This window comes from Bos mutus, chromosome 9 (assembly GCF_027580195.1).
Source record: "Bos mutus isolate GX-2022 chromosome 9, NWIPB_WYAK_1.1, whole genome shotgun sequence".
In the NCBI taxonomy this organism is placed as follows: Eukaryota; Metazoa; Chordata; class Mammalia; order Artiodactyla; family Bovidae; genus Bos; species Bos mutus.
The window spans coordinates 38,422,375-38,441,845 of record NC_091625.1 but is presented as its reverse complement, the minus strand read 5'-3'; the positions used below and the strand labels follow the sequence as shown (position 1 = coordinate 38,441,845).

Genomic DNA, 19,471 nt, shown 5'->3' with positions numbered 1-19,471 from the left:
AAATCTCAGGTTTCTCACCTGTAAATGCTGCCTTGTAGGATGTGTGATTATCAAGTGAAACCTACTTCAATTTACCTTATTGTGAGGCTGGCACTTAGTAAGTCCTCTGTGAGTAGATATTAGCTATTTTCACTGGTCATCATCATCATTATTAATGTATCAGAGACATGAGGGTAGTAGGGGAATGTAAATAATTACATATATATATGTAAGAGATTAGTTTATTCCCTTAGTAATTCCTCAAAACATTTTATACTTCCTCCCCATACCCCCGTTACTCCTCTTACATACCTTCAGTCCTGTTGATATGAGGGCCTATTTTCTCATTTTGTCTTCAATGCTGATTTTCTTTTCATATATAATTCTTTTATTTCAGTTTCTATATTTTAATATCCTATCAGCTAGTAAAACCAATTTTTCCTTTTCTAGATTTTATTACTATATATACCTTAATATGATTATAACATTTTATAAATAAGACTATTTGTGTTGCAGGTATGTGGGGAAAAACTTTTAATAAAAGGACTTTTATACTTTAAGTGGATGCGTGATTTTGTCTTACTCTTTGCTATATAATGTCCTTCATGATTCCTACAAAATGCACTGTAACAATATCCTACAAGAGCCTCTCCTCACACAATTTTATTTTTCTTTTAAGGAAGTAAAGGGAAAAAAAGTAAGCATTTATTTGATTGAGGCATCCTTTTTTTTTTTTCTTATCTGGAAACAAATTACCATTCTGATAATTTGTTAGAAATTTATTAAACCTTGATAAGCCTAAAATATTCTTGCTATCCTGATAGACCAAAGTGGTAAAAGTAAATCTGATCATCTAATTTAGGTTTTATGTAAATCAGTAAATCTTTTCAGGATAAAGGAAGTATACTAAAGACAGTTTGGTTTAAGTTTAATGTTACCATCTCTAAATGAAAGAGGAATCTGAGGATCTAGCCACACTTTAAAAATATGTGCCAGTGTTTATTTAGAATCCCTTCTATTTTATTAGAAACAGGAACAGGAATTTCACCAGCAGGAAGTTATAAAATACAGGTAAGTTTAATGCTCCTTTGATTGTTATCCATGGCAGACATCTTGGATCCAAGGTAAGAATCCAAGTAAGAAATAAACATCCAGTCCCTGATGACTCATTTAAGTCCTGCTCAACTAGATGAAAGCTTCTACCGAGAGGAAGCACTGCCACTCCTCCTGGCTGGCCTTGTGTTTCTTTCAGTGCTCTAAAGAACTTTGTGCTTGGATGGCTCTGCTGTGTCAGGCTGCTGGACAGGAGTTGATGCTCACGGCGCCGCTGACCAGGGCTGCTTTACTGAAGCTCACCGGGCGCCCGTCAATCACAAAGTGACGGATGCAGCCTGTGAAGGGTCTGCCGGGGGCCAAGCGTGGTGTCAGTAGAGACTCTGGAAAAAGAAATGAACACCCAGTTTGCAATCGAGGCATCCCAAGCCCAAATACTACTTTGTGGCAAAAATACATGTCATAACCACTTACATTATCAAGATGATTTACATGTCAAAGATGGAATATAGTAACTTACTTATTTTTTTAGGAACATTATCTGCTTTTGAAGTAATATGAACATGTGGTAATTTTAGAGTTTTGAGTATAATTCAGCTGTGTATTTACCACTGAAATTTACCACTTACAAGTAAAATCTCAGCAGTGAGTTTTCAGGATTTGCTTATGCTTTTTACAGTTAATTTCACCTGGGCCTCACTTATTTTGTATGGTTTACTGAGACAGGAAAGAAAATTCAGCTTCCAGACTCTTCTTGGAACTGGTTAATGTTTCTGTTTAATTTGTATCATTTACCCTTCATCCTTAATCCTCCACATTTTTGCCAAGCTCATAAAATATAATGAGAAAATAATGAATTCAAATAAACTAAATTTTAATTTTCCTGAGCTCTCAGGGTTTAAGAACTATAAATAGGATAAAGATAACTAGCCTAGTCTTTGTGTGGGTACAGGTGCCCTGGGGTATGCCAGAGGAACTTTCTCCCCTTAATTAGAGATCTGGAAGAAGCCTTGTGCTTATTAATTGTACAGACACAATTAAATGTGTTGAAATGATATAAGCAATATAATTTAAAGCAATTTAGGGAGCTTAGGAATATCATGAAATTAAAATCCATTTAGTCAAAGTTTATTATTAGGTACAAAACAGCTATGTGAACAGTGGCAGATAAAAAGATGGAAAACACTCAGAAATCAGTAACTTGGGAAAGAACATAAAAAAGGACAGCAAGTTAAATACCATCAGGCAGCTGTAGTAAGTTTTCTAAGCGATGTAGATTAAGAATATGCAGAAGCTTTGTTTATTGAAAATCACTGAAATAGTATTTCATATTTAGAATGATAAGCATCAAGTTCTAGATTTGGAAGGGGCCTAAGAGGTCAATTCCCCTTGTCTCTAGATTAGTATGACTTTTTGTCATACTTTTGTCATTCTTCAAGACTGGGCAGTGTATGTACATCATCAGAATAAAGAGTGAACAGGAAAGAATATAAGGGGTAAAACATGTCTTTCTTCTGTTCATTTTAGATACTAGTTTTAGAACATGGATTTTGACTCTGCCCAGGCTTACCACTGTTTGGTTCATGGGGGATAAATTCTAGAGGAAACAGTTCATATAGAAATTATGGTTTGCATAATTCACTATACAATTTATTACAGTGGTGGCAAAGTGCCCCAGAACCCTAAGTAATTGATTAATAAAATCAACACATGATTTTAAGAGCAAACATTTCTCAGGTTGAAAGCTTGACTATATACAGAATAATGCAAGATTTTCAGCAGAGGAATACATAGTTGTTAACTCAAAAACTTAACATCTAATTTTGATTTTTAAACGATCATACAATAAAGTTGAATTTTCTGATACAAACTTCATGAATTTCAATGCATTAACTCTTTGTTGATAGAAATAGTGTGTTACCAGAGCTCTGCCTGGTATAAGAGCACTGGTTGGGATTCTAAGATTTCAGTATACACAGTGGTTTTGTTTATGCCTAATTTCCTTAAGTTATTCTTTTTCATGCCCCAGTTTCTGATGTGATTTTAGTGGAGTTAATCTTGAACAGCTCAAAAATTATGTAATTAATGATGTTCAGCTTAAATTATACTTTTTGTCCTAGACTTGCTGCATGATCTGTAGATGGAATTAAAAGCTGCAGTGGTGCAGGCTAGTGGGTAGACCTCACTGGCCTTGCTAATTCCTGTGTGCTGGCTCATTAGCTCAAATTTGCTATTCATAATATGTCTCAGGTAGGCAGAATTTGGCTTCAGGTGGATCCTGCCCAGCCAGCCTGTGGATCAAGTCTTGTAGTGAGAGATCATGGTAGTGTGTCATGCTGGAATGAGACTCAAAAAACCAGAAATCAGAGAGAGAAATATGTGTCTGAATGATGCAGTAAGCACTTCAGGTGCGAAGTGAAGAACAAATACTGTAACTTCTGTGAGGGAGGGCCGTGCTTGTTTGGTCCATCTCCTGGAGCCTAGCACAGTGCTTAATAGACACTCAGTATCCCAGGCGGTGCGAGTGGTAAAGAACCTGCCTGCCAATGCAGAAGACATAAGAGATGCAGGTTTGATCCCTGGGTCAGGAAGATCTTCTGGAGAAGGGAATGGTAACTCACTCTAGTATTCTTGTCTGGAGAATCCCCACGGACAGAGGACCCTGGCGGGCTATAGTCTATTGGGTCGCAAAGAGTCGGATATGACTGAAGCGAAAGCATGTACGTTTGTTGTGTGAGGAAGTCATGCTCTCTGGAAGCAAGAAATATGCTATTTAGCTTCAACAATATTCTGCAGTGAGTGCCATAAAAGTGATATTCAGGGTGGGGTGGGGCGGGCATGTGTGTAAGAAGTGTGAGTTGGATCCTCAAGGTCAATAGGAGTTAAGTTGGTGGAGAAGTGGGAGAAGCAAGAAAGAAGAACATTTTCTAGAAATTGAGGCCTTTTGCTCTTGTGTGAAGGCCTGGAGCAAAGTTCACTACTGAACATTCAGAGAACTGCAAGCCCCAGGAGGTAGGGGGAGGCCCTAGCGCAAGGGGGCAAAGTGGGGAGAGAGAATCAGGACCTTGCATGCTAGGCTGACTTTGATCCTGTAGGCCTCTGGGAACCTGCAATATTGTAAACTATGTTGTGATCTCCAGGAAGAAAGCAACGTGCAGAAATGGAAGGACTGACAGCACCCGTCTTCCTCACTGTACCTGCATGAAGTGCAATGTGGTCTTTGCCAGTATTTCAGAACTGAAGCCTGGAGCAGGAGGAGAGGATTAAGGAATGGAGACAGGAGTGGATAATAGAAGTAAAGCAGAAAGACTGCTTTCTGAGGGTCTCCTATTGCATCAGTGAGTTGTTACTGTCTATACTGGCATTTTGAAAAATCCACATTACAAAGCAGAGGACTGCTTAGTTGCTACTATTTTGTGAGTACCCAAGACTGGATGCTTAATCTTTCTCACTCTGTTGGTTAAAGCATTATTTGCCTTTACATGGGTCAGTCTAAAATAGTATAGTTAGGATGCAAGGAAAAACTATGTTAAGTTTTTCCTTTAAATCCTCACCAAATGCCAGTTGTAAAAGCTTGGTTTTTCCCTCATGCTACCTTTATCATTCAGGTTTCTCTAGTGAATGAAGTGTGTGAAATAAACACTTTCAACAAAAGGTCATGGTCCCTGCTTTAGAGGCTTAAAGTAATTGTGGGGGGTCCATAAGTGCCCCATCACCATCTGGGACTATCCACCATTCTTGGCAGATGACAGCATTGATGTTACTGATGATGTTTACAGAACTGCAGCTGGGAACCTCTCGCAGGGAATGTCACTATGTAGGAACAACAGAACTTATGGTCTGCAGCTGTTTCCACGTTTCACACTAGTCCTGGACGGGAAGAACTGTGTATTCTCTTAGTGTGGAAGAGGAGTAATTGTCACCAAACTTTTAGTCTTCTAAGGTTCTCAGATCCTACAGCAGCAATAGCAAATGAGTTTTCTTTGTGTAAGAGAGAAAACAGTGTGTTTCGCTGTGTGTATGTGACAGGTGTGTGTAAAGAGAAGAGAAAAAATTCAGTAGACACAGCAGAGGGAGAGTAGTATCTACTGTTTAGCATGCTGCGTGTGGTTCTTATCTGTTACTTTGTTTTGATCCTCGGATGTGCTGTGTGCTTCGTAATTGTCAGTATACATTTTCCTATGAAAGGATGTGTGTGTGCTCAGTCGCTCATCATGTCCGACTCTTTGTGACCCCAGTGACTGTATCTTCCAGGCTCCTCTGTCCATGGAATTTTCCAGGCAAGAATACTGGAACGGGTTGCCATTTCCTACTCCAGGGGATCGCCCTGACCTAGGGATTGAACCCACATCTCTTATGTCTCCTGCATTGGCAGGCAGGTTATTTACCACTCCGCCTCCTGAGAAAGTCCCCTATGAAATGACATTGTATATAAAATTCTTGGAGTTACTAGGTGAATTATAAAAATACATAGCTCTTAATACTGTAATAACAGTTATGAGAACTTAAGTGTTTTTTTGGATTTGGAAACTCGTCACTTTAAATAACTCTTACCTGGAACACCTCCAACAAACACAGGCTCCCTGTGATCAACTGGTTTTGGATTTAGGGGTCCAACCACGTGGTTCACTTCAGAGTCTACATCCAACTGAACCACATTTGAATCTCTAATAACTGAAATACAGGGAAAAGAGTGGTCATAAGTGATATTGAGGTGATTAATTTTCACATGAAAGGGAATAATTTATTATAGCAATAGGTTTTATTTATTCCAGAATAAACCATACACTTCCCTCTAATCACTGAAAACATCAATGTCTAACCAATCACTGTAAAATTTTCCTTTGAAAGGGAGACTATTTAGAATACTCTTTCTGATACTTTTTCTTTGCTTCGTAAATAATGCATTATTTAAACAACTCCATAAGACTATTCTGGCAGCATTAATATTTTCAAATCACATGTGGATTCAATGTACAAATTTTAGTACATTAGCACTTATTCTCTTTTCTTGACTACTTTTAGACTGTCAGTTATTACCTGTTCTGTCGTATAAGTTATACAAAGTTCTTTCAAGTCATCATGTCAGAGGTGGGTGTATAGGCTCACTTTATCAGGGAAACCCAGGACACACAGCTTTCCTCACCTGTAATTCTGTGCCATCTGCCATCACAGAGACTCTGCTTGGGTGTCACTGAGGTGGAAAAGTCTCTGATGCCATTGTTGACTTTCACTATGACCTGTAAAAAACAGCGCACATTGTGGAATTTCATTTCATTTCTCCTCTTTGGGATAAGATGAGATTTCTTAGATTTACCACAGGTAAGCAAAACTTTGAACATCCAGACAGTAGCTTTGCAATTTGAACACAAGGGGTCACTGTTCAGTAGACTAGAGGAAATGTGTTCCTCAGAAAGAGAACAAAATAAAGACACCGGAGAGAAGAGGGGCAGAGGAACAGTAAGATAGCACAATGAATTCCTTTAAAGATGGAATGTGCTGTACAAGGCAGGTAAAGGTACTGAGGAAGAGCTGGCCTCTAGGGCCAGCTGCCTGGGCTCATACTCGAGCGCTCCTACTTCCCTCACTGTGCCACGTTTCTTATTTGCAAAATAAGGGTGATAACTGTAGTACTCACTTCACAGAGTTATTGGGATTAAAGGAGTTAATCCATATAAGGCATTTAGAATAGCATCTGACCCACACTAAGAACCATATAAGGATTTGTTCTCATTGTTATATGGTTTCATAGAATATACTGGAACTCAAATGAAAATCAATTATATTAAGTTAGGGGCATTGATGAAAATATGCTTCATATTTATTTGAATACTCTCATGAATGTTCTTTAGTAATATTATTTGGGGATGAAAGTGGTGTTTAATTATAACAATTTTTTTTATTTTTAGCAGCTGAGAAGAATGTATGTATGGTATGCATACATATTATAGACAGATGAACATTTGCTGCTTCCATTTGTTGTAAAAAATTCCTCTTCTGATTCTTTTATTAAAACTTTTTAATTATTGATTTTTTTGGCTTTGCCACAATTTCATGGCTCTTTGCTCTAATCAAATCAATTCTCAACATATGAATCTGAATCCAAAAATTACCTGCATTTAAATTTTATGTTTTAGCTTTCCTGTTGTTTGTTTTTCCCCTCAGTTAGGAAAGATCGATGAAATAATTCTGTGAAATAAAACTGCTTCAGATCTAGAATCCAAGGTCAGAGAAGATAGACTTAGAACAATTCTTAACACGCTACCTGCCCATTTTTCATGTGAACATTTAGGTATTCTCCATTGACACTGTGGCCGTGAACAAGGGTTCCGGAACTGCTTCTGGGACGGACTTCAAATGCAATCTCAAACTTCAATCCAATATTGAAAGACTCATCTGTGGAGAGAAATACTATTAGTTCTCAAGAACAGAAACCTAAATTTTGTAACCATGGCATGATTTTGTAATTGCATATTTTTGTATCTCTTTTGGAAAGTTTGATACATTTTTCAGTAGGTAAGTAGAAAGTGTCATTTTCCATGTCAAACACACTGGAAGCTCTGAGCAGGTCTGGAGTGCGGGGTGGAAACAGCATGCTGAAAATACATCATGGCTATGGGAGCTCAGGTGAGGAAAAATTGATTCCAACCAGCAGGACCATTTATTATTTCAAAAGTGAGAAGCAGGAAAGAGCTAACTAGGAAGAACTGGTCTGAACACAAGTGCAGAGTCTGGGACGTCTGGAGAGCACCTGGAGAGGCCAGTGTGGCTGGACTGTCCTTGCCCTGCGAGTGAGGGTGGAGCGGGGTGAGTAGGGAAGGCCAGCAGGAGCCACATGGGGAAGGGCTCCAGGGCTCCAGTAGGGAAGACAGACTTTATACTGCAGACATTGACCATGGGAGCTGACTTGATCAGATCTGTATTTAAAATAATTCTTAAAAAAGATCACTGGAGCCAGTGCTGCAGAGCATTTGGGAGGAAAGAGAAAGTAAGAACAGCAAAAGCGGTTAGGAGCTGTTTTTGCAGTGATGCAAGAAAATGAATTCTTCTTAAGAACAGCCGTGTTCACTCCAAGAGACTCACCGAAAAGCTGGGCATCTTAATAGTGTTCACTTCACGTGGCTTCTTATAGATCAGTTTTTAAAGTTTTCCTGCTATTAATGTTTATTGAGAACATAAATTGTGCAGGTTGCTATGCTTTTCAGGCTGTCTAAACCTTTGAGTTCATTTCACTGAAATTCAATGAAAGGCAGAGGAATGTGCCTGTTGGTGTTTTAGTAGAGATAAAGAAGGAGAAAGGAAAGTAAAATCGTGAACTAGACACAGAGAGGAAACATTGCCTCCAGTTATCCTGTCGGACGTGGGGATGGGTTAAGAAGGGATAACTGCTGCTCTGTCAGGTCTTTATTCAGGGCATGTTGAAGGCAGGAACATTCTCCTGTCTTCTTTCTCAGCACCTGTTCTGGTGCCCTCCTCACACCTAATGGTTGCTCTACAGAATGCTGTCGGAATGGACTGGATGGTGATTGTGTGTAGTCTGTTTAGGATTTTATTTCCTTATTTTTAGAACCATTATGTTCCATCACTTGGCACAGGGACTGTCATACCAGAGGCACACAATGAAAACTTTGTTGAGTGAGAGTAAGAGTTGAGAATAAAAATCCAGAAAGAAAATTTTTTAAGGATAGCTTTGTCTGCTGGAGTTGCTGGAGACGGGAGGAAGTGGAACTTTCCTTAGCAGGAACAATGGGTGCTGCTTAGAAGGAACAGAGAAAACAAAACCTCAGTGTGTGAGGTAGCCAAAAGCCCACACAGGTTAGACCACGGTGCAGCACAGAAAGTCTAAAGGAGCCAAGATGGTCTATCCCTAGAGGTTTGGCAGCTGTGGAGAAGCACTGGCTGGGGAAAGCAAACAGGGATTGGCATGGTCCATGTGTCTATTTGGACAGCAGCAGAGGAGAAAGGTGGTCCTTATGAAAAGTGACTATTTTCAAGGGCTGAGTTTGCTATTCTCGTTTTTAACTTTGGGCCCAATATCCCTGTTAGCCATCTCCAGGAAAGAAGTATTTCATGATTCACATTTTAACATAAGTCATTGTTACCTAGGACCACGTAACCTCCTTCTGTTGAGAAGTATGTTCCTGTTTCCATTGGACCTTCGAAACAAGGAGTCACACTAAATGTCTGAGAAGCAGAGGTGATGGAGGCCCCATTGAGCTGAAGATTGCTGAGGCAGCCACTGAAGCTGTAGACCGAGTTTATCTGAGAGGAGAAGGCATTTCTTAAAATCCATTTTCTCAACACTCACAGACGCACCAATGAAGGGATTTGTGTCCTGAGAGGAACCTAGTAATTTCTTGCCCTATTTGTTTTCGCTATCTGAATAATCGATCATTTTCCAGATTGTTGCTTTTTAACTAGATCTTTGAAGCTAGAATTTTGTATTAGGTAATAATAGCCTACTGTAATTAAGGTACAAAAATTTCAACATTTTTCACAACAAGGTAAATTGCAGTTGTGGTTTTCAAACTGAATTAGAAATATTCTCATTTGTTTTCTTCAAGAAAGACAGCTGTGCCCTAGATCACCTAATGCTGATAAGGGCTAGCAAAGAACTAAACTGTTAAATCTACCATGGTTAAATAAGCAGCAGAGAATTTGCTTTATTGGCTTGTGTCTGAACATTTATCATACCACAGGACATGAAACACGGGCCACTTTAGATAACCGATTTCACAGTTTTAGAAATCTTTCTTTTAAAGAAGCTGTCATGGAATTGGGGCTACTCATCTAAAATCAAATTAAATATGAACATTTCCCCCCATTTTTGCTTTATACACACATATTAATAGATCTTTGTTGTTGCTGTTTAGTCACTAAATTGTGTCTGACTTTTTTGCGACCCTGTGGTCTGTAGCCTGCTAGACTCCTCTGTCCATGGGATTTTCCAGGCAAGAATACTGGAGTGGGTTGCCATTTCCTTCTCCAGGGGATCTTTCTGACCCAGGGATCAAACCTGAATCTCCTGCATTGGCAGGCAGATTCTTTACAGTGAGCCACCAGGGAAGCCATTTAATGGATCTTAGAAGTGTATTCTTTGTGTTAAAGTCAAACCTGTATTTATATTAAAAATAAGCTTAGTCCTTTGATGCGTTCCTTTTTTTGCTAAATATTTTTGAAGGTCCAATATTTTAAACTTTTACATTACAAAAATAATGTTGTTTTCTTCTACCATATCCTCATGTCCCCCAAGGGGTAGCCACATTTCCTTGTACAATTACAAATTGTGTGTATGTGTGTGTGTGTGTAAGAAATGAAGATGAGATCATAGTTTACATAATGGCCTGAAAGTTTTTCTTTTTAACCCAATAATATATAATATAATGACTTGCTTTCTTTTTTGGGTAATTTTTTTTGGGGGGGGCTGTGCCATGCAGCCTGCAGGATCTTAGTTCCCTGACCAGGGATTGAACCCAGGCCTGGGCGGTGAAAGCACTGAGTCCTAACCATTGGAGCACCAGGGAATTCTCTTTTGGGTGTTCTTTAAGACTAAAAGCATGAGTACTTGCTGAACAAATAAGCATGCCCTTGAGACATAACTTTTCATGACAGTTTATACCTCTGAAACATTTTTCATCTCACCTCTACCTTAGAATCAAAAGGTTACTCCAGGCTTTGTGATGTCACAGGGTGGACAGACAACCATAAAACAATACCCACTTATGTATCCCGTCTCCAGCCAAAGTACAGTTTTACTTTTGCCAGTTTTCTAATCGTGAAGCGAGGGCTACATTAAACAATCTTTCAACTCTAAAGGTGGATGGCTCTACCTGATCACACCTGGCTTACCTGGACATTTTTCACAGCCCTTCCAGGAGCCACACCTCCCAAATAAATAGGACCCCTGATTTTCCAGTCAGCTCCTGTAGGGGGAAGACTTTCTTCTAAGACTCGAAGCCCATCAATTATCATTCGGCCGCTGCTCTTTTCCCGAATAAATATCACCTTGATGGAGAGAAGGACAACAGCGTATCTTTAGTACATCCAAAGATTAGTGGAAAGGCTGTGCTGCTTCTCCTCCCAACTGTGCTATCATTTGCAGTGCTGCGGAAATTCTTTAAACAGTGGTCCTTTCACCAAAGGTCAGGAGTTTGTCTCTTCTTTTGAAGCCTGATTTAAAGTTACAGGCTTAATCTCTGAATACAGCTTATGTTTAGCAGAGTTCTCTGTCCCAGCTGGCAGCCTACATGCTCTCACTTCTAAATTTAATTATAATTAATTGTAATGCAGCTGACATTGCTTACTTTCCCACTATACACACACAGAGAATTGCTTTGATATTTAGGTTGTTCTACCTGTTATATCCTTTCTTCCCAGTAATACAGCTGACATTGCTTATTTTTCCCACTATACACACACTGAATTGCTTTGATATTTAGCTTATTCTACCTGTTGTATCCTTTCTTCCTAACAGATTTACTCTATTTTGTACCTTCCATAGCTTAGTCTATGAGACACTCAGCAATCATAGAAAATTTAGAATATTATAGGCAGTGGAATAAAACCCAGTCAAGTGAAAAATCCTTATAGAAACCAAACTTCAGCTTATGCTGACCACTGATCTTTTGTTTAAAATAACTGCACTAAAAATAGCTGATCTGTCAAAAAAATTATACTCAGATTATATTTCTTTTAAAATAATAAGCTTCAAGATTTTTGTAATAAATTAACGAAAGTTTCTGAAACTGAACTCTGAACATATAGCAATAAAATTTGTAAATGGATGTTTCTAGAGAAACCACTAGTGGGGTATCAGAATGGTGGATGTTTGCTGATAATAATATTCTCTGCCTTCAACTTACATCATGCCACAGTCCATCATTGTATTTCTCCTGGCTTCTAATCTTCAGTTTCTTGTGGCCAACATTAAACATGAAAACCAAGCGGCCATGGGCTAGGAACAGAGTCATGAAGTTATTCTCTTCTTGATCTGAGACATAGAAAATCATCCCATGGGAGGAACGTGTTTTCAGACGAATGGAAAACTGGGATCTGGTAAATGAGAAGGAAAAGCTTACCACTTGTCAAAGAAGACTGTGATCTCTAACTTCCCAAGACAATACAGCGTAAGGAAGAATAAAGCCATCTGATCTAATCCCAAGAAACATTACTTCTAATTACATCTTATTATTATTGTGAATATCGGGTAAGCACTGCTAATTCAAAAATGTAAATCCTCCATTTCCTCATACAACAAGGATAAATCCCACATTTAAGAAAGTGTTGTTTCAATAAATGCTGGAGAAAATGTGGAGAAAAGGGAACCCTCTGGACTGTTGGTGGGAATGTAAATTGATACAGCCACTATGGAGAACAGTGTGGTGATTTCTTAAAAAACTGGGAATAAAACTACCATATGCACGCGTGCTAAGTTGTTTCAGTTGTGTCTGACTCTTTGCGACCCTATGGACTATACCCCACGAGGCTCCTCTGTTCATGGGATTCTCCAGGCAAGATTACTGGAGTGCATTGCCATGTCCTCCTCCAGGGGATCTTCCTGACCGAGGGATCAAACCCACATCTCTTACATCTCCTGCACTGGCAGGTGGGTTCTTTATCACTAGCACCACCTCAGAAGCCCCAAACTACCATAAGACCCAGCAATTTCACTGCTGGGCATATGCCCTGAGAAAATCATAACTGAAAAAGACACCAGTACCCCAATGTTTATCGCAGCACTATTTACAATAGCCAGGACATGGAAGCAACCTAGCTGTCCAATGACAGATGAATAAAGAAGCTGTGGACATATGTACGATGGAGTAGTCCTCAGTCATGAAAAGAGTTTGAATCAGTTCTAGTGAGGTGGACGAACCTCGAGCCTGTTACTACAGAATGAAGTAAATCAGAGAAAAACAAGTTTCATAAAATAACACATACATATGGAATCTAGAAAAATGGTACTGATGAACCTATCTGCAGGGCAGGAATAGAGACGCAGACCAGAGGACAGACTTGTGGACACAGTGAGGGAAGGAGAGGGCAGGACCACCTGAGAGAGTACCATGGAAACGTATACATTACCATATGTAAAATAGACAGTTAGTGGGAAGCTGCCACGTAACACAGGGAGCTCAAACCAGAGATGCCTAGAGGGTTGCGATGGGGTGGGGGGTGGGAGGGAGGTTCAAGAAGGAGAGGATATATGCATAATTATGGCTGATTCACATTGTATGGCAGAAACTGACACAACATTGTAAAGCAATTATCCTCCAATTAAAAATTTTTTTTAAAAAGTGTTTCAGTAAAGGATAATATGTCTTGCTTTGAAAAACTGATTGCACTTAATTTAGTAAAAATCTTTATGCTAAGGAAGCTTCATGTAGACAAAATAATAGAGAGCAATTAATATGCATATAAAAATTTGCATAGAAACAATATGACTTATGTACTATCTAAAATACAGATTCAGTTTTCTCCCCATAAAAATTAATCAATGGATATCACATGCTAAAAACAGCTACCAAAATGTGTAGAAATCAAATAAAATTTCTAGAAATTCAGCTTTAGGCCATAGATAAGGTACATTTATTAAGCTAATTTCCAGTTTGATTAACTCTGTGTTTTTCCTGAAGAATACAAAATACTGATTCTGCCTATTAGGCAAATAGGAAATTAGGAGTTTCTTATTGAATCCACTGACGGTATGAATGTTTGAAAGAGCTATATGAGAGTGCTGCTGCTGCTAAGTCGCTTCAGTCGTGTCAGACTCTGTGTGACCCCAGAGACGGCAGCCCACCAGGCTCCCCCGTCCTGGGATTCTCCAGGGAAGAACACTGGAGTGGGTTGCCATTTCCTTCTCCAATGCATGAAAGTGAAAAGTGAAAGTGAAGCTGCTCAGTCGTGTCCGACTCTTAGTGACCCCATGGACTGCAGCCTACCAGGCTCCTCTGCCTATGGGATTTTCCAGGCAAGAGTACTGGAGTGGGGTGCCATTGCCTTCTCTGTATATATGAATATCTGGGTGCTAATACTTTAAAAGAAATCTTAAATAATCCTAAATAACTTGGAGAGTTGTGAAACACCAGGAAGAAGTGATGAACTTTAGAGATAGCTTGAGGGTCAACAGAGACACAGTGCATTTGTATTTTTAGTGTCTTCAGACGTATTCCCACTTACAGTCTGAAAGCAATTTGTGTCGGAAAGGGAAGGTGACAGTAAGGTTACATGATGAGTCATTTAAAATTTCCCCCATCTTCCTTTCTTTGATTGTATTTTCTTTTTCATTAAGTACAGCAAACTCCTAGGACAATGCTATCATATGCCTCTTACTTTTGGGAAGAAAGTCACAGAGAATGTTATTTATTGGACAGTATGAATTATGTACTATTTAGTAATTGTTTTGATGAAAAAAAGAATAAGATTAAAGTAGCACAAAAAAATTATAGGAAAAATAACATATGGCAAGTAAGGATGAAGCCCAGCCATGGCATCAAGTTTCTAAACAGATAGTGTGTTACTTTACTTTTCACCAAAATCTCTTTTTAGGTGTTCAAACTCTTGACGACTGTTGGCTGTCCCTCCATACTGATAGGCATGCTCTATCGCTCTAGGGCTCTTGGAAAGCTGGCAGTGTGAGTCTCTTGGAATATTTCTCTCTAGGAATTTCAGGCCAACAGGATCCCACGAAGGAGCATCTTTACTTTTCTCTCCCTGTAAGAGTAGGAAATGACTCATTTAAGGGATAAAACTGACATACTAGTAGCAAAAATTCACTTTTAATTTTTTATCATTAACAATGATGATTAAATAATTAAAGTGTATATTCTTTGTACATATTCCACTTGTAAAGTATTAGACCTCTCCATTCCTCTACTGCCTTAAGCAAATGCCAGCAGCAGCTGCAGCAGTAACAAACAACAACAGAGTATGTTAACAAACCCAAAATTCCCATTTACAGTCAGAAAACAATTTGTATAGTGAAGCTATAGAGACGAGTGCTCTGTGATTTAAATTAAATGTACATTTTAATCAATGGTGGAAAATGAAAACATTGGCAATAAAGACCACTGAGAGACTTGATAAATAAAATCCTCATATCATATGCAACAATACCACTTGAATACACATATTATTATTTATATAACCTGCATACAAAGTTAAATACTTAGTAACATCTTCAAAATATTTTTTAAATGTTTTGGGTGATAAGATATGTAGCAAACTTATGTGACAGGATATAGAACAATTTTTAAAAATTATTTTGTGCTCTTAGAATTGCACTATTGATTTTAAAATTTACAGTTCTGAAACTAAAGACTAATATTTAATGGTTATTTAGTCAATTTCTGAAGCAAAAGTAAATGCAAGTAAATCTGAGCATTCAGTCATTTACTCATTTATTCAAGCAAATGTTTATTGAGTACCTAATAGGTAGGAGTGAAGAAGAAGAAAAAAAAAATCAATGTTTCTGTGTGCCTTCAGTGGGCAGTGTGTGGTGGGGAACAGAAAGGTGAGTGAGACATGGTTCCTGTTTTTTAAGGACTGAAAATTGATTTGGCTTTTAAACAACAAATTGGAAGACAGGTTGTAGCTGGATAGAAAGGACCTTAGATGACTTGGTAAAGGATGGGGTTTTGTTTTTTAGGTGATGAGAAGCACCACAGGTTTGAAAAGCAGGGAGTGGCCTAATCTGATCCACTTGGGAAGAAATCTTGCAATAAAGTAAGAAGAGAGAGGAAATATTTGGAGCTAGGGAGCTCGAGAACACAGCAAGAGTCAGGTTGAGACACAGGATCAGAGGGGAGAGGACAATTTCTGGTTCAGGATTGCTGAATGAATGCACATAGCTTTCCCCCTCCCTAATTCCCATCAAAATGTCAGAAGAACTATACACATAAAAATAAATCCACCATAGTCCTGGAAGTAGAGGAGGATTTCTACTAGTCAAACAAAGCAGTGTGGAATTTCCATAAAACAATATTGTAATACAGACTGGAACAGATCGACTATATATATATATATATATATATATATATATATATATATAGGTTGTGCTGGGTCTTCGTTGCTGTGCACAGGCTTTCTCTAATTGTGGCAAGTGGAGGGCATGTAGAATTTTCCTAGACCAGGGATTGAACGCACATCCCCTGTATTAGCAGGTGGATTCTTAACCACTAGACCACAAGGGAAGCCCAAAACTCTTAATCTCATATGGGAAAAAGATAAGACCTCCAAAAAAGTCTGTGTTCTGGGCAAATCCAAGAAATCAAGGAAATGTAAATCAAACCCACAGTGAGCTATCACCTCTCACTTGTCAGAATGGCTATCATCAAAAAGAATACAAACTGGTGAGGATGTGGGAAAGGTATCCTCTTACACTGTTGGTGGGAATGCAGACTGGTGCAGCCACTGTGGAAAACAGTATGATGGTATCTCAAAAAACTAAAAATATAACAGAACTACCATATGACCCAGCAATTCCACTCCTGGGTATATATCCAAAACTAACCCCAAAACTCTAATTTGAAGAGATACATATACCCAATGTTCACAGCAGCATTGTTTACAATTGCCAAGATATGGAAACAACCTAAAAGACCATCAAAAGATGAATAAAGAAGATACACCCATTATACACATACACACAGTGGACCTACTCAGTCATAAAAAGAACAGAATTTTGCCGTTTGCAGCAACATAGATGGACTTGTAGAGCATAATGTTAGGTGAGTACGTCAGAGAAAGACCAATACTGTGGGATATCATTTATATGTGGAATCTAAAAAAGACAACAAACTAGTGAATATAACAAAAAGAAGCAGACTCAGAGAGAGAACAAACTAGTGGTCAGCAGCGGGGAGAGGAAAGTGGGCAGGGGCAGGACAAGGGTGGAGAATAAGAGGTACAAACTATTAGGTATAAAATAAGCTACAAGGATATATTGTACAGCATGCGGAGTACAGCCAATATTTTGTATTAACTATAAACGGAGTACAACCTTTAAAAATCGTGAATCACTATATACTGTATACCTGTAACTTATGTAACATTGTATAACTATACTTCAATTAAAAAAACAAATAAAATAAAATAGGGGTTAAGGCTGGCCTCACGGATCAGATGAGAGTTGGGCAATCCTTGAGAAGCTGTCAATGCAGATATTTGGGGGAAGCACGGTCTAGGTAAGAGGAAAGCTCAAGGGAGGATCTTAAGGCAGGAGTGTACCTGGCTTGTTCTAGAAACAGCTGGTAGATCACTAGGAGGAGACGAGCAAGTGAGAACAAGGGTCTCTATGACACTGTAGGAACTTCAGCGTTTAATCTGAGTGCAGTGGGAGGATCATTTTGAACACAGAAGTAACATGATAAGGCATGTTTAAAAGGATCTGGTTGTTGTGCTGAGAATATACTACTGGGGAGCAAGGTAAAACAGGGAGGCCTGTTGGGAGGCTATTACAGAGATTCAGATGAGAGACGACAATGGCTTGGACCAGGATGGCAGCACTGGCACTTGACTGCATTGTTTACATTGCCAGGAAGGAGTAGGGAGGGTCAGACTGAAAGAATGAGAAGGAATTGGACCTTCATTTGTAATGAAGGCAAATAATGTACATGCTAGGTGTAAAACGAATGAGAGAACAGTCATCAGTGACCGCAATTTAAGACTCAAGATTTTGAATGCAAAGTCACTCTAGTTGATGCCACAGATCAACTGTGGATGTGAGTGGTTAAAAGGAAGGCCAAGGAAGGAGGGAAAACAAGGTAAGATCAGAAACCAATGATTTCTAGGACTGTGACAGAAACTAGAGGCTGTTATGCAACAACAAATGATACTAGAGAATGATCACAGTATATAGTATATATTTTTATATAAAATACAGAGCAATTTTAACCACTGTAATGAAAAGCAGTTGGAAGTAAGAGCAAAAGCTTACTCAAACTGTTTCTTTGGGAATAAGAACTGATACAACAAATCTGGTAAACTGTAATATCAGATACTACAGAAATCATATCTTTCATACAAACACAGTTGCAAATGAGTAAATTCAATAAAGCACCAGTGACTAGAATTGTATGTGTGGAGTAAAAGGGCAATCTAGAAGTTGGCGCAGCATTATCTTTTACCTTTTTATTCTGATTTGTTTTAGGCTTTGAGGAATTTCTTCCTTTTTTGTGAAGGAGAAACAATGGTGAAGACTCAATGGGACACTCATAAAGAGAAGTGTGGACCTTTTCAGAATACCGCTGGAAATCTTCGACCTCTACATCTCTATCCAACCTGTGTTTGTAACAGAGGAAAGAAAAATCTTAAGAATGTTGTTCAGAATTATATGATGAAACTATGGAAGTCAAAGAACTTTAGCAATTAATGTATGTGTGTGTGTGTGTGTGTGTGTGTGTGTGTGTGTGTATGTGATGGGTCTTTATCCACCAACCACTATCTTAATTAGAACCCTTTAATTGATCATTTAACCAATTAACCAATAACTCTGTGCCTGGCACCAGCACACTCTGACAGATGAACATGTCTTCCCTCACCATGTCCTGGATGATGAGGACCTCATCTGTGTTACTTAATCTGTATTAAATTCCTCCCTTGCATATTTTTGAACTCAGGGGGTTCTCATCATCTTTGTTAAGGATAAAACAACATGGCGGTCTACCGAATTGGAGAAGATATTTGCAAATAATATATCTGATAAGGGGTTAATATAAAAAATACACAAAGAACTCATACAATTCAACATAAAAACCAAACAACTTGATTGAAAAAGGGGGCATAGGACCTAAACAGACATTTCTCCAAAGAAGACATAAAGACAGAAAATAGACACATGAAAAGATGCTTAACATCACTAATCATCAGGAAAATGTAAATCAAAACCACGAAGAGATACCACTCACCTGTCATGATGCCTATCATAAAAAAGACAAGATACAATTAAGTGTTAGTGAGGATGCAGAGAAAAGGGAACCCTCACGTTTTGTTGGTAGGAATGTAACTTAGTGCAGCCACTATGGAAAATAGGCTTCTCAAAACATTAAAAATAGGACTACCATATGATCCAGCAATTCCATTGCTGGGTATTTACCAGAAGAAAACAAAAAGACTAATTTGAAAAGATACATGCACCCCTGGTTTCACTGCAGCATTATTTACAACAGCCACAATATGGAAGCAACTTACGCGCTGACTGATAGATGAAGATGAATGGATAAAGATGGGCTATGTATATGTATATGAAATATTATTTAGCCACGAAAAATGAAATCTTGCCATTTGTGACATGGATGGATCTAGAGGTTAAATGAAATAAGTCAGATGGAGAGAGACTACTATATGATTTCACTTAAAAGTGGAATCTAAAAAACAAACAACAGAACAGGGTCACAGATACAGAGAGCAAATGGGTGGATGCAGAAGGGGAGGTGTGAGT

At 38.6% G+C, this 19,471-nt stretch overlaps 1 protein-coding gene across 4 annotated transcripts in view; it reads right to left on the bottom strand.

Annotated features, from left to right (window-relative positions):
- Positions 1-879: 879 nt before the first annotated feature.
- Positions 880-19,471, bottom strand: part of LAMA4 (laminin subunit alpha 4) — a 148,164-nt gene continuing 129,572 nt past the window's right edge. For 3 of the 4 annotated variants that reach the window (XM_070376403.1, XM_005890204.3, XM_070376402.1), the window contains 9 exons: positions 18,159-18,312; positions 14,558-14,745; positions 11,895-12,084; positions 10,882-11,037; positions 9,135-9,294; positions 7,298-7,428; positions 6,179-6,272; positions 5,587-5,706; positions 880-1,415 (listed from right to left, as the gene is read on the bottom strand). In XM_070376403.1, the coding sequence (XP_070232504.1) occupies positions 1,270-1,415; positions 5,587-5,706; positions 6,179-6,272; positions 7,298-7,428; positions 9,135-9,294; positions 10,882-11,037; positions 11,895-12,084; positions 14,558-14,745; positions 18,159-18,312 (1,339 nt within the window). In that variant the 3' untranslated portion in view covers positions 880-1,269. The remainder of the gene's footprint in view (positions 1,416-5,586; positions 5,707-6,178; positions 6,273-7,297; positions 7,429-9,134; positions 9,295-10,881; positions 11,038-11,894; positions 12,085-14,557; positions 14,746-18,158; positions 18,313-19,471) is intronic. The other variant, XM_070376404.1, reaches the window with a different exon arrangement.